This window comes from Podospora pseudoanserina, chromosome 1 (genome assembly GCF_035222485.1).
Source record: "Podospora pseudoanserina strain CBS 124.78 chromosome 1, whole genome shotgun sequence".
Classification (NCBI taxonomy): domain Eukaryota; kingdom Fungi; phylum Ascomycota; class Sordariomycetes; order Sordariales; family Podosporaceae; genus Podospora; species Podospora pseudoanserina.
Window position 1 is genome coordinate 7163252 of NC_085920.1, and position 12418 is coordinate 7175669.

Genomic DNA, 12418 nt, shown 5'->3' on the forward strand with positions numbered 1-12418 from the left:
ATGTACCCAAACGTACATCCCTTGACATGCACTTTCAGACGAGCTGATATGCGATGTGAACAACTCTTTGGGATGTATCAAGGGCGACCGCAACTTGTTTAGGCGAGAAAGAGAAGACCGGCGAGTTGGTGACGGGAGCATATAGTGGGTCAAAGCGTTTTGAAAGCCTGTTGCAGGGGTGGTGTTAGGGTGGTGCCCAACTGTAGGGAGATCAACTGACACGTAATTAGTTTTGGCCAAAAAGGTACGTACCAAAACCAATGTGGTATTCCCTCTACCCCCAAAAGCAGAGAAGAAACAAACCTTGATCATCTGATCTCCTGTGTGTCACCTTGTGGCATTCTGGGTTCCATGGCACACAAGAGGCACAACAAACACATCGAGACGCTCACAAACACCCACACCCTCTCACAGGGCAAAGGCAGTCCCTGATCATGTCGTCAACCGCTCCTCTCAGCCTCGGCCAAAGAATATGAAAACCCTTCGCCTCCTTCCTCTCCGAGAGAGGGAATGAAAAGAAAAAAAGAAATTACTCTCGAGCTCGCCATGCCGCAATGAACCAATGGATCAAGGTCATGTCTCGTCACAAGACTGGTTCCCCGCAAAAGCTGGGCAGATCAGAAGATCCCGGACCAGGGGTTTGACGAGAAGACTGTTCACAGGAATAAAAGAGGGGAAAGAGAGAAAAAGACACTTCATCGTCAGATGTGGGCCGGCCGGCTGCATTAGCTGGCTAGACCCGTCACCGTCCAAGCGGTTCTTTACGTACTGCAAACCAAGCTCATTGCAGGAGAGGAGCAAGGGGTGGTTTTTTCTTTTGTCTTTGCATCGCGCTGGTGCTGGTAGGGCTGTGTTTTTTTCAAACATTGGGAATTGGGTGGCGGCAAGAAATAGCCCTCCGCCGCATAGCACAAAAGCGGTGAAGTGTGTTTTCCTCCTCAGAGGAGGCTGGAAGGGCCACCACTGGGTCGCGGAACGGATGATGCGGTCTGGGGAAAGCTGGGAACCTTTTGAACCCCCTGTCGTGATATAATCCGGGGTTCAAGTGGGCAGAAAAAACGCGCGCTGTGCTTGTCATAGGGGAGGCCTGGAATTAGCCGAGTTTGTACCACTGTGTGACAGTGGGAGGAGTCATGGACCAGCGGGAACAGAATTCTCGGATGGCTGTCGCGTTTCCCTTGCTTGGTTATCGTTGGTGAGCAAGCCGGCCTCAGACGTCACTTTGTTTCTCAGTTCCTCCGAACCAGGGCGGAAAAGAAACGTGATGGCGATCTCGTCACTGGAAAGGGAGAAGGCCGTGACGAGGTTGGTCTCCCCGCTACGCCATCCAGACACGGGCCAGGGGGTTAAGCGTGGGGGGCGATATGGGCGGCGTATGGCGCTGATGTTGTGGAAAGGTCGTTGGCATTCCGAGGTCTTGGTCCACCGCAGCCATCAGCGGAGCGGCTCACACTCTCCTTATGCGTAACCATCGGACGCTCCAGCTGAGCTCGTAACAAGGGCCATGAGGCGGGCAACCGTACGCAGATCCGCCCGAGAGCTGAGTCGCACGGGCAGACGAGGTCAACCACGGACCACAGGCGGCAGGCCGAGTGAAGGAGGACCTCCGAGGAGACGATAGACCCTGTGCGAGAACGGGCTGGCTGTTCAAGTAACACTCAAAATCCCACGTGTGCCGTCGCCAGGTGTGCTTGTTTCCACACGAGTGCGTAATCTTCGCCCACCGGTGACCGAAACTGGAGTGATTCCCGTGGTGGTTTTTGGGGCGGTGATAGGTGGTGATAGGTGGTGATAGGTGAAGATATGTTGGTGTGGTGGTTATCTCTTCCCCCGGACAGTATCCGAAAAGCAAACCCCACGGCCAGCGCAAGGTTTCAAGGTTGGTGCCCGACAACAAGTGCAAGGGTGTTCCAGCCAGGCTGGACTTCCTCTTGCTTTTGCTGCCGCGCAGGGGAGGCGGTGAAACGGCAGCGTGAGAGTGAGAACGAGCGCGTGAGGTGCCTTCTTCTCCTCTCTCTGTCTCGGCTCTGGGGGTTCTCATGGTTTTCATGCTTCTCATGCAGCACCTGCTTGATTTGGAACTGGCAGGCTTCCGTGGAGTTGGTGATATCAGAGGGTGTCGTCGGTGCCAAGGGACATACTTTGGTCCTCTGGTGCCTGACACCAGGGTCCGCTGCTGAAAAGGGCAGCCTTGGGTTGTCGCTGGATGTCGAGTGGAACCGACGCGTTCCTTTGAGAGCACCCCCCGCGATGGGTTTGGATGGAAAATGTCAAATGGCATTTTTGCTGGTCAGGTCATCTCCCGCTTGCCCAATCCCGGCTCGTCCCCGGCTTTCTGCTGGTCTGCTCACCGGATCGGATCTGCAGAGCCAGTCCAGACCAATTCTGCCAAGGTGGTACCCAGCCTTCGGTGCGAGCCGGGAGCTTCCAGGGCTTGTGCTTGGCTTTTGGGGGCGTGTCCAGTGCCTGACATGCGCTATCCGGCCCCCTTCTGCTGCAGCTCTGGCCCCTGTTCAGTTGGCACCTTCCACTGCCTCCCTGGGGATTTCTTCTCCTCCTTTCCTTCCAGATGCCCCCAACCTCACCCAACTTCTTTTTCCATTTCTTTTTTTGATACTAAACATTCGAGCACCTTCTCGCTGCGTGTCCCGTGCTTGGTTGGCTCAGGTTTGGTTCCAGACACAGACGCCAGTGATGGAATTGGTTTGCGTCTCACTGGCATTGCCACTGCAATAAGCTTTTTCCGTGTTTTTGCTCGTTGGCTGTTCGCCCGGGCAGCCCTCGTGCTCAACCTTCGTCGTCCCATCCCAACGCTCATGGAGCACCTGGACCTGGACCTGGACCTACTCTGCTCTCCTTACTCGACTGCACATCAGACGGCTCTTTTCTGGCCGCCTCGTGGTGCCCTCCGGCCCCGAAGAGAGAGCGCACGAGCTGGGAGCAACAACGAGAGGGGCAAGGATCTACTCTCAACAACGGACCGTACGCTCGTTTGTGAACGGTACGTGAGAATTTTGCGGAAAGAGAAGAAGCAAATCAGCGCGTCGGGGGGGAAGGGGGGCGGGCTTCTTGCTTCTGGTTCATGGCCCCGGATTTCCAACTCCCAGCCGTTTCCCCGAGACACAAACGACGCTCGCACTTCCGACCGGCCAGCCACCGACCCCTTCAGGCCTGGTCGCTCAAAGGCGCCAGTGAGGTGTGTCGTGTCGAACCAGGGAGGCCTTTGCCAAGCTGCTTGAAGCTGTAGGTAATACGTTCGGGGTTAGCCCTCCCTCCACAGGATGCGCGCCAGAGACTTACATCCCAACTTTTGTCACATCGTCACCGCCCCCTGTCACTTTGTCCATCATGCCAGAGCTCATGTCGCCCGTCCTTGTCTCAACTGACGCTTATCTTTTGTCTAGGTCCTCGCCCTGATTCATCTTGCTCCGGCCATCCCGCCGGCGTTTGCTCTCAGGTTCTGGCTAGCCTCATGCTGTTTGTCAACCAGCTTGCCTTCTCAGATCTGCTGGATATGTCTGTCTGACCCGGCTTCACCTACCGTCAACTAATCCCTTCGCCTTTCGCAACAATGGAGGCCATGGCCATGGCTATGTTGCTGCCCAAGGGCATTGTCGAAAACACGCGCGAGATATACAAGGAGGTGGCGAGCTATCCCATCGTCCCTCCAGAGAAGCTGTGGCAATATTGGAATGGTATTTGAGCCGACGACGCCCTTGGAAACCGGTGCCAGGACTCTTGACTAACACGCACATCTCTAGTCTACACAACAACCTCACGAAAGCTTGTTGACCCAACCGCGTGCAGATTGGAACACTTTTGGTGGCACGTTTGGGGAAGTGACAGGCGATATCTCAGCGGGGCAACGCTTGCCAAACTGTTCGAAGAGGTCTCCCATGGCCCGACATTCGTCCCTTTACGATCTGTTAGAAACAGATACGAAGGGCCATCGGTAGGCCGCCTTTGCATTGCTGCGGTCGTTGACAGAAAAACTGATAAACTGGACAGGGCCACAGCGATGCACGTAATCATGGCAGGGGAGACGCAAAGGCAGCCTCACGGCAGGGGCAGCCCAATCAAAACTCGGACCAGCAGAGATCAGCCCCTGTTGGCGGAATGAAGCTACCGACGCCGTCGTCTTCGAGGCCACCCCCAGCCCACCCGATCTTGAAGAAGAAGAATAGAGGGCCTTCTGGATCAAAACCAAGGCCAACGGCTCGATTCGTGGACCCGTCTGCTTTTCAAGAGCTTATCATTACCCCTTTGACCGAGCCAGTTGCGCCACAGCAGCTCCCGTCCTCGCCTCCGGGCGAGCCGGTCGCCAAGAAGAACAGGGCGGTGGCAGTTGTTGATGAAGCGCATACTCCTACTGCAGTCGATATGCCGCCGCCGCCGAAGCCTTCACCTCGTGTCACAGAGATGCCTCCCCCGCCAAAACCATCACCAAAGCGAAAGAATGTCCCTTCGGCCGTGACGGTTGCCGGTGGAACCGACGTCCGTCCACCGCCGATCTCACCAGCCAAGCCCGAGAGAGCTGCGCCGCCGACAGGGAGACGGATTGTTGCCAGCACAGCAGCATCGAAGAGGCGTCCAGTCATGTCGAGGAGACAGAGCTCCCAAAGCTCAGGGGGCACAGGAACGCGCGTCGTCAGCCCGGCCACCGCGGCGCTGGTGAAGCAGGTGGTGGCGCAAAAGTCCAAAGGACAAGAAGGAGTCGGCCAGCAAGATTCGGCCATAATTTCTTCATCAACGGAAAGCCAAGGGGTTGTCCCCCCCATCAGTGCAAAGTCAGCTGGGAAACGGCCAGCCAAAGCCCCAATAGATCAACCAGTCGCCACTGCGCAGAACGTACACCCACCCCCTAATCAGGCAGATGGCCGGCATAATCGTCCTCTTCTAGTAACAGAAAGGCGACCACTTCTCACGGCAGAATTGACGCCACCGACATACATGGCCGCCCCTTTCCAACGACGATCAACCTGGGACCTCGACGCCCAATTTCGAGAACCCCGACCCCAACCTCGAATCCCTGGGGGTTTGGTCCAAGACCGAGCTCAACGCCCCAGTTTCGGCCTCCAGCGATCTGCCCCCATGATGGCGGGATTCGTAACCAGCACCACCACCAGCCCCATCCGAGGATCCAGCAGCACAGCCACACCACCAAAAATCGTCCGTTCTCGCTCCAACAATACGGACAATCGACTCTCCCTCATGGCCCTGCCGACGGGTGTTACGAGTGTGGTAGCGACTACTACTCCTGCAATAGCAACAGCACGGTTTGATTCAGAGCCGGTGGCGTTTGCACCTCGGGAGCCGGAAGCGAGGGATATTCCGGATAGTGTGATGGATTTTTCGAGACGTTTCACGACGAACCGGGTTCTGCAGCCGTGCTTTACGCCCACGCCACCGAATCCGGCGCCGCCGATTCCGTTTGGGAGGTCGAAGAGCCAGTTGCATTTGTTGTTGGAGAAGGAGAAGGAGAAGTTGAAGAGGGCAAATCTTCAATAGTCAAGACTAATTTCTATCACGGGGGTTTAATGATTGAGGGAGAGCGAGTTGTGTACATGTCACTGGTGGGTAAACCACATTGTATTTATAGCTGGATCGATTATCCTGGGGTTTTTTGGTTTGGTGAGCGGGTTATGGGGGTTTTGGTATGGTTATTGATTGGGACGTTTTGGTATTGTTATGTGATTTGGGATCTTTTTGGGGGGAATTGGGTGGTGGGCACAACGAGATGATATGGTTTTGGTCTGGTTTGTTTGGTAAGTTTGGTTTGGTCAAGGCACAAGGGCAGGTCACAGATACCCCGTTGTCGTAGTTTTGGTAAACGAGAGAGGTGGAAGGGGGGCCACAGTTTTAATGAAGTCTGTTTTTGCTTTTTGAAACTTGAGTAACCCTTATGTGTGTTGTCGGTCGGTGGTAAGGGGAGGAGCATGTGTTGATGATTACATTTGTTCATGTTGACAACCCTCAAAGTTCCCTCTTCTTTCCTTGGTTACGAATACATACATATATTCCGGGACACGAACCTGCCCAGAAATAAGGCTTGTCTTATGTGCTGCCATCAAGAGAACCAGGTTCGAGCGTGTGCATGATGATGATGATGATGATGATGATGATGATGATGATGATGATGATGATGATGGACTTGAAGCGCAATTATGACTAGATTTTTCACCAGGGGGGGGCCTTTGTTTCTCTTCTGGTTTGACCTACCATTTACCTGCCCCGTTTTGCCCAGCTGCCCATCCTCAACAATTACATCGAGTTTCCTTAACCCCTTTTTTAACCCCCTTTTTGTTGCATTTTGCCCCAACTACCACCGTACCACCCCAACTTCGACAGCCATCCCCTGTTTGTGAAGTCAACTACAGATCAGGGTCGCTGGATCAGAGGGCACGCCACAACCATTGATGATATGAAACAATATATTATTATCACCAAGAAACCCCCCCCCACCAAAAAAAAAAAAGAAATTCAGGAATCCATCGGTGCAAAGGGGTATAGTATAGTAACACTTTTGTTTGCTCTCCTCCAAACCCAACTTTCCCCAACTAGTTTATTCACGCCTCCAGGTTTAAACGATCGATCGTCCCTTTCAAACCCCCCCAAATCTTCCCGTCATTATCCATTATTACTCCTCTCTTTCTCTCCATCTTGTGTGCGCAAGGGGGAAGGGGCGCGGGCGGGTAAGTAAATGGTATGTGTGCATACTCATAAGTACTCGTTGCCAAGTATACTTTTTCCGTGTCCATCTCTTTACTTCCCTAGAGTTCCCGTTTTTTCATCCAAAAGTACCCAACCCTGATGATATCCTACAATTTGTTCCCTTCTGGGCATCAACAACCCTACTCATCAAGCCTTAACATCTTCCTCAGCCCCCTAAACCTCTTCTTCTTCTTCGGCGTGCCCCCATCCGCGGTACCAGTGACGCTACTCCCGTCCACGCTCGGAGCACCCGTCGAAAAAGCCGTCCGCTGCTGCAACTGATGCTGCACCAGACCCGTCCCGAGATTTCCACCCCCGATTCCACCAGACAACGTCCGAGTGCCCAGATTCCCACTTGTAGAAGGTCTCTTTGGCTCGTCAGCATCCCGCGGCATCTGCATCCTGGGCGGCGGAGGCTGCTGCTGACTCTGACTGTGACTGTGTCCGAAGATCCCCATCCTCTTTTGAAGTTTGGGGCCTCTTTGCGGTGGCGGGGTCTGAACTACCGCTGGTTCAGGCTCCGGCTCGCCCTCGGCAGCGGGTGGCTCCTCCACTGTGGGTGAGACATCCTGCTCTCTGGCAGCCTTGAGCTGGCTGGCGTTGCGCTCGAGTTTAGTGTCCCTTCTCGCCGGGCTGTCCATGCTGCTGCGGGCGATCCCCCCAGAGGAGGAATCATGCTTCTTGCGGCGGAGGACAGACATCAGACTGCTGCGACGAGTCGCGGCACGTTTGCCATCGGCGGGTGAGGCGGCCCCTGAGACAGGAGAGGCTGTCTCAGCTCCCAGTGCAGGGGCGGTCTGAGAAGTGCGAAGGATGCTACCCTTACCAGAGCGGACACGGCGGAGAGAGGTGTCCACCGTCAAGGGAGGCTGCCCAGCCGGGCTCGAGACCGCTGGTTTGGTTGTCCCATTCGTCTTGACAGCCGGTTTCTCCTCTGACTCCTCGAGCTCCTCCAACAAGGTCGTGCTGGCAACAGACCCACGGCCAACACCTACCCCGTTAGGGGCCGACTTAGACTTTGGCAATGGGGGGAGCGGCGCCGGGGCGATATCATCTTCATCGCTAGAATCTTCAAACCGACTTTGGAAGCCACTGGCCCCTCCGTCCTCATCACTCGAGTCGGCGAAGCGACTGGAAAACTTGTTCCCCGACTTATTCTTTGTAGCTTTGGCACCACTCTTCTTCCCAAAACTTGGCATACGCATCCCGCTCGGACTCCTTCTTCCCTCAGTAGACGAGTCGCGTAATGTTCTACGCATCTGAGTGCTCAGAGCTGGAACTTCCACACTTTGTTTGGAGGACACAGATGTCATCGAAAACCTCTTCGACGGCAGGTCAGTAGGTGGCGAAGTCGCTCTCATGGTCATGCGGAAACCGGTGGCCGACCCGCTTCTCGGCCTCGACCTCTTGAAGCTGCTTTCACTACCACTAGAGTCGCGGCGTTTCAATGTTGTCGGGACAGCCGTGACAGGGGGGCTTGCCGCTGCCCGTCGGTGGCTCTCAGTAGATGCAGAGCTTGCCGCAGCAGCAGCACTCGGTGCTGGGTGTCTAGCTGGACTCATGTCCGCGGGTTTGGTGTCAGACCTCCTGGTGTCGGCACTGCTTGATCGCAGTGATTTGCGCAGACGGGGACCTTGGGTAGGAGCAGACTGTTGCTGAGGTTCGCTGCGCAGAGTCTTCCTCATGGTTGTCGGGATGGCAACTTCCTCTTCGGTCCACTTCGTCCCAGGCTTGATCATATAACTGCGCTCGGGATTCGCCACAGCTTTCTCCTGCTCTCTTTGGTGCTGGACTGCCATCTGCTGTGCCATGTGCAAGGCCAACGCCTTGCGCTCCGAACTCCTTCTCTCAATCGATTTCTTCTTTTTTGGCTTCGGTTCAGATTGCACCTGATCCAGATCGGCCTCGACCCCGGCCTCTTCTCGTGCCTCCTTTTCCAGCTGTGCTCGCTTCTCCGCACTGAGACTTCGCCAGTATGCTTTCACCTTTTCCCACTCATCCTGCGGGCTCTCTGTGGGTGGACTCGCAGGCGGACTTGCGTGTGGGGTCTCAACGGCAGTCGTGGCTGTCGTTATCTCGGTCTGGAGTTTGGGCGTTGCCTCGACGGGCTTTTCGGTAGCATGTAGCTCTTTCGGAGGCCGGCGAGAGCTGGGATCCGGTCGGAGTGGGCTTTCCACCACGGCATCGAGCGACAAGAAGCCGCTGCCCTCGATATCGGAAAGGTCCTCACACGCATCGCTATAGATGCTGCTTTCGGAATCAGTAGTATCGTGAACAGCTGAAGAGATGGTTTGCGTCGAAGGCTGAACTGCCGGCCGACTTTCCGGGACCTCGACCACGGCGGGCGCAGGCCGCTGAGGAACGGACTGATCGGACTCATCCTCTGGGAAGCCTCCCGGCACGTCGAAGAACTCTTCCTTGAGTGACTTATCCCCAGCCATCGCAGGTGGTGTCGGCTGAATGACAGCTATATCTGGAACCTCATGCTTCGGTGCTGAGTTGACCGAGGCCTGCCGAACAGCAGTAGGGATGCTTTGTGGGCTGGCTGAGCCGTTCGACATTTCAAATTGAGTCTGAAGTGGCTGCCGAGGGGCAAAGTCACGGCCGGAGACCTCGGCCGGCTCGTGTTCCGACTGAGTGGTAGCCAGAGAGCTGTAGCTGTCCGTGTCGCTGATGTACCCACTACCCTCGACGCTAGTAACAACAGGAGGCAGAGGTTCCCTGAGCCTCGAGGTATTTGCAGCATGTGTACGGTCCTCGTCGCATTCTTGGGAAAAGATTCCACCCAGCGCGTGGTCATTGCTGGAGCCCAGTGATGGACTGGGAAGAAGTCCTGTCGCTGAAGGTCCCGTAGAAGCATGTGTTGTCTCCGCGTTCGGCCGAACAAGCGGTCGTTCCGCATCCTCCTCCGGTTGTGCATCTCGGGGCTTCCTTTCTCGAATGCTTCCAAAGCTCGGCAACGCAGGCCGGGGCTTCATGATCTCATCATCATCCAAAGATGGAATGTCTTTCTTGACAAGGCCGAAGTATCGCTGACGGCCGGCCTCTGGAGGGCTGGCGGAGAGCGGTGACGTGGCGCGGTTGTCCGGCGACGTGCTCACAACATCTTTAGCATCGTCAAAACTGACACGCACGGACTTCTTGCGCCCAACAGGTGGCTCATGATTGCCACTTACAGATGCCTCGGACGACGAAGGCGACGCGCCTCTCGAGGGGCTCGAGTGCTTAAGGGCCGATTTGCGCGGCGAGATCGACCGAGGAGGAGGCGAGTGCTTAACTGTCAAGTTTTCCTGGACCGGCCCAAAGTGTGCTTGTCGAACAGGGCTATTAGAGTGACTGCGTTCATGTGCGACTTGAGCCCGTCTCGTGTCAACTGGCGAACGACCACCTCGTACGGGGCTTGGACTGGTTGGCTTCGATATTTCGACAGAGGGGACCTCGAGCTCAGTATTTGGGTACGTGTTTTGCCTTGTTGGGACTGCATCCAACACTTGTGTGAAAGGTGATCCCCTCGGTTCCGGTGTGGAAACCGCTTTTGGCCGTGTTGGAACAGAATCTAGGGCCTGTGTCAAAGAGCTTGTTGGGATGTGGTTTGGCTTTGGCTCTCCGGGCTCCGCTTCCTCCCTAACGACCGAAGGCTGTCTCCTGACCCCTTGCCAAGTCGCCTCCTTGCTGACCTGAGGGCTGGATGGGGTCATTGGTGGAGGGCCATGTTGCTCAAGCCTCTTCGCATCCAATCTTGGTGAGCTGATGATGGCTTTGACCGATGGCTCCTCGAGATCTTGCACGTATACTGACGGCTGGGGCACATGGGTGCGCTCCTGGACGGGGGCCGGCGTGGTCTGTGATTGGTTCTTGGTCGCTGGAGAATTGTCGACCGCTGTACCTTTCGGACGGCTCACTGTCCCTGCGGCGAGATGTGATCCAGCTTTCTGCGATGTCCTCTTTTTCCTTTTCGAGTCGGTGCGTTGCTGGGGGGCTTCATGATGTGCCGGATGCAGCTCTGATCGTGGGACCATGCGTCTCGAGTTGGGGTCATATACCAAAATTTCGTCGGGGGCGGGATTCGAGGTAAACCGAGTTCTTGGACTCGCCACCAGTGCTTGACGGGCCGGTTGCTCTCTGGTTCGCGGCATCTGCGCAGCCGACCCGGCCTCCACAGGAGATGCCGGAAGGCTGAAACGAGCCGAACTACCGACAGAAGCAGGCGCTTCTGTGGGGGACACTGGGGGAGAGCCAACTCTCGTTCGCGTTGGGTAGGAGAAATTTATCGACGATGCCTGACTATCAGGCCTTGCAATCTCAGACACCATCTCTTGCTCTTGTCGTGGGATCTGTGGTGGGCTTGATGGAGGGCTGGCCATAGCAGGATCCGTCCTACGGATATTGGAAGGGTCGCCGACCCTGGCCGCCCCAAACCAAGACGGCGCATCTTCTGAACCAAGTCTCTGAGACGCAAGTCGTACAGGGGTGGTCCCCATTCCTAGGCTTTTGGATTTGCGATGCTGGGTTTGTGGTGACGCGCCGATATCTTTCGGGAGGGCTGGGACGGGAGGGGCGTCGTGACTGAGCGATTGCGTCTGTCGATGCCCTCCGCTACCACCGGGTCGATGTGGACTTGGACTTCGAAACGTTCGCTCGGTCATGGACCCGCTGCTTCCGCGCCGTTGCAGGTTCGGTCTGCCTTTTGTTACTGGTGATTCCGTTCGCGACGATGAGGCGACCGATGCGCTGCGGCGTAGGGTTCGTTTTGTTTGCACGTCGGCCACTCGTGTTGGCGTCATGGGTCGCGCGCGAAGAGCAGCGGCGGCAGCGGCAGCTGATAATGTAGAGTTGGACTCATGGCGTTTGAAGACGGCAGCAGCAGCCGTGGCAGCATTTGGATCAACAGTCGCCGCTGTCAAGGGCTGCACGACGAAGGGCATATCAGCTTGGGATTCTTGGTCGTCGCGATATCACCGCGCCAGCTTCGATCAAATTTCTTGGCAGGAACCACTAGGTGCCCACAACAGGTATTTTCTGAACAATAAAGCAATCTCAATGGCTTCATGATGCTTCGCGAAGCTCGAGCCATGTAGGAGACTCCATGCCAGTCGACTCTGTCGCTGTGGCGGCATTGTATCCGGGGACAGGTGCGTCAAAGCAGCGCGGTATGGGACAGTGTACAATGACGACATACCGGATTGGGCGGCCGAGGATGCCTTCGGGAGCCAAACATCCTTGCAGATATTAGGCCTGCCCGGGCTTGTGAGGCTACCTCGATGAGACGGTCATAGGCTTATCGCTGGGTTCGATGGAGGCGGCAGAGAGGGGGAGAGAGAGAGACAAACTCGCGCGTGTTGGTGTTTGCGACAAGGTGGGATTGCGTGAGAACTAAGGAAGAGATCCCGAGACGGGACGGGATTTTGATGACGGGAAGGCGCAGCTCCCCCCAAGCTGTTTTAGGTGTCGTATGGTCCATGTAAGCCCCGTCATCTTGGTCGGCAGCAAAGCCGGGGGGGTGGGTGGTTTGCGCTAACTCTCTTGTAAATCAGAGCTCTCCACGCCATCCCGATTCGCGAACAATTGGTCCAGCCTCGAGTGGACATCCACCCTCAACCCTACTGGGGCATCTGCCTCCTGTTGGTTGTGCGACATCAGCCAGGGCTGCAGTTGCTCTAAAGAGTGGAAACACGACATCAGTTGAACTGTGGTTGAGACACCACGT

General features: G+C 56.0%; 4 protein-coding genes across 4 annotated transcripts; 3 read left to right on the plus strand and 1 right to left on the minus strand.

Annotated features, from left to right (window-relative positions):
• Positions 1-2057: 2057 nt before the first annotated feature.
• Positions 2058-2470, plus strand: QC764_0023730 (uncharacterized protein; the record flags this gene model as incomplete). The annotated part of the gene is made up of 2 exons (XM_062940084.1): positions 2058-2121; positions 2295-2470. 2 exons carry the CDS (start codon positions 2058-2060, stop codon positions 2468-2470), a joined length of 240 nt encoding a protein of 79 aa, XP_062806351.1.
• A 346-nt stretch (positions 2471-2816) lies between these two features.
• Positions 2817-3551, plus strand: QC764_0023740 (uncharacterized protein; the record flags this gene model as incomplete). Its single annotated transcript, XM_062940085.1, has 2 exons — positions 2817-3191; positions 3405-3551. 2 exons carry the CDS (start codon positions 2817-2819, stop codon positions 3549-3551), a joined length of 522 nt encoding a protein of 173 aa, XP_062806352.1.
• Positions 3552-3571: 20 nt separating this feature from the next.
• On the plus strand, positions 3572-5986 carry QC764_120130 (uncharacterized protein; the record flags this gene model as incomplete). Its single annotated transcript, XM_062943273.1, has 3 exons — positions 3572-3695; positions 3762-3952; positions 4009-5986. 3 exons carry the CDS (start codon positions 3572-3574, stop codon positions 5506-5508), a joined length of 1815 nt encoding a protein of 604 aa, XP_062806353.1. The 3' UTR covers positions 5509-5986.
• A 472-nt stretch (positions 5987-6458) lies between these two features.
• QC764_120140 (uncharacterized protein) lies at positions 6459-12353 on the minus strand. Its single transcript, XM_062943274.1, has 2 exons — positions 11891-12353; positions 6459-11618 (listed from the first exon to the last, which is right to left on the minus strand). The coding sequence occupies exons 1-2, from the start codon at positions 11927-11929 to the stop codon at positions 6852-6854; spliced, it is 4806 nt and encodes a 1601-aa protein (XP_062806354.1). The 5' UTR covers positions 11930-12353; the 3' UTR covers positions 6459-6851.
• Positions 12354-12418: the final 65 nt, after the last annotated feature.

Coding starts and splice junctions, on each gene's coding strand:
- QC764_120140 (XM_062943274.1), bottom strand. CDS start 11,929: ATGTTTGGCTCCCGAAGGCATCCTCGGCCGCCCAATCCG. Junction 11,619..11,890: donor ATCCTCGGCCGCCCAATCCG/GTATGTCGTCAT, acceptor TTCGTCGTGCAG/CCCTTGACAGCGGCGACTGT.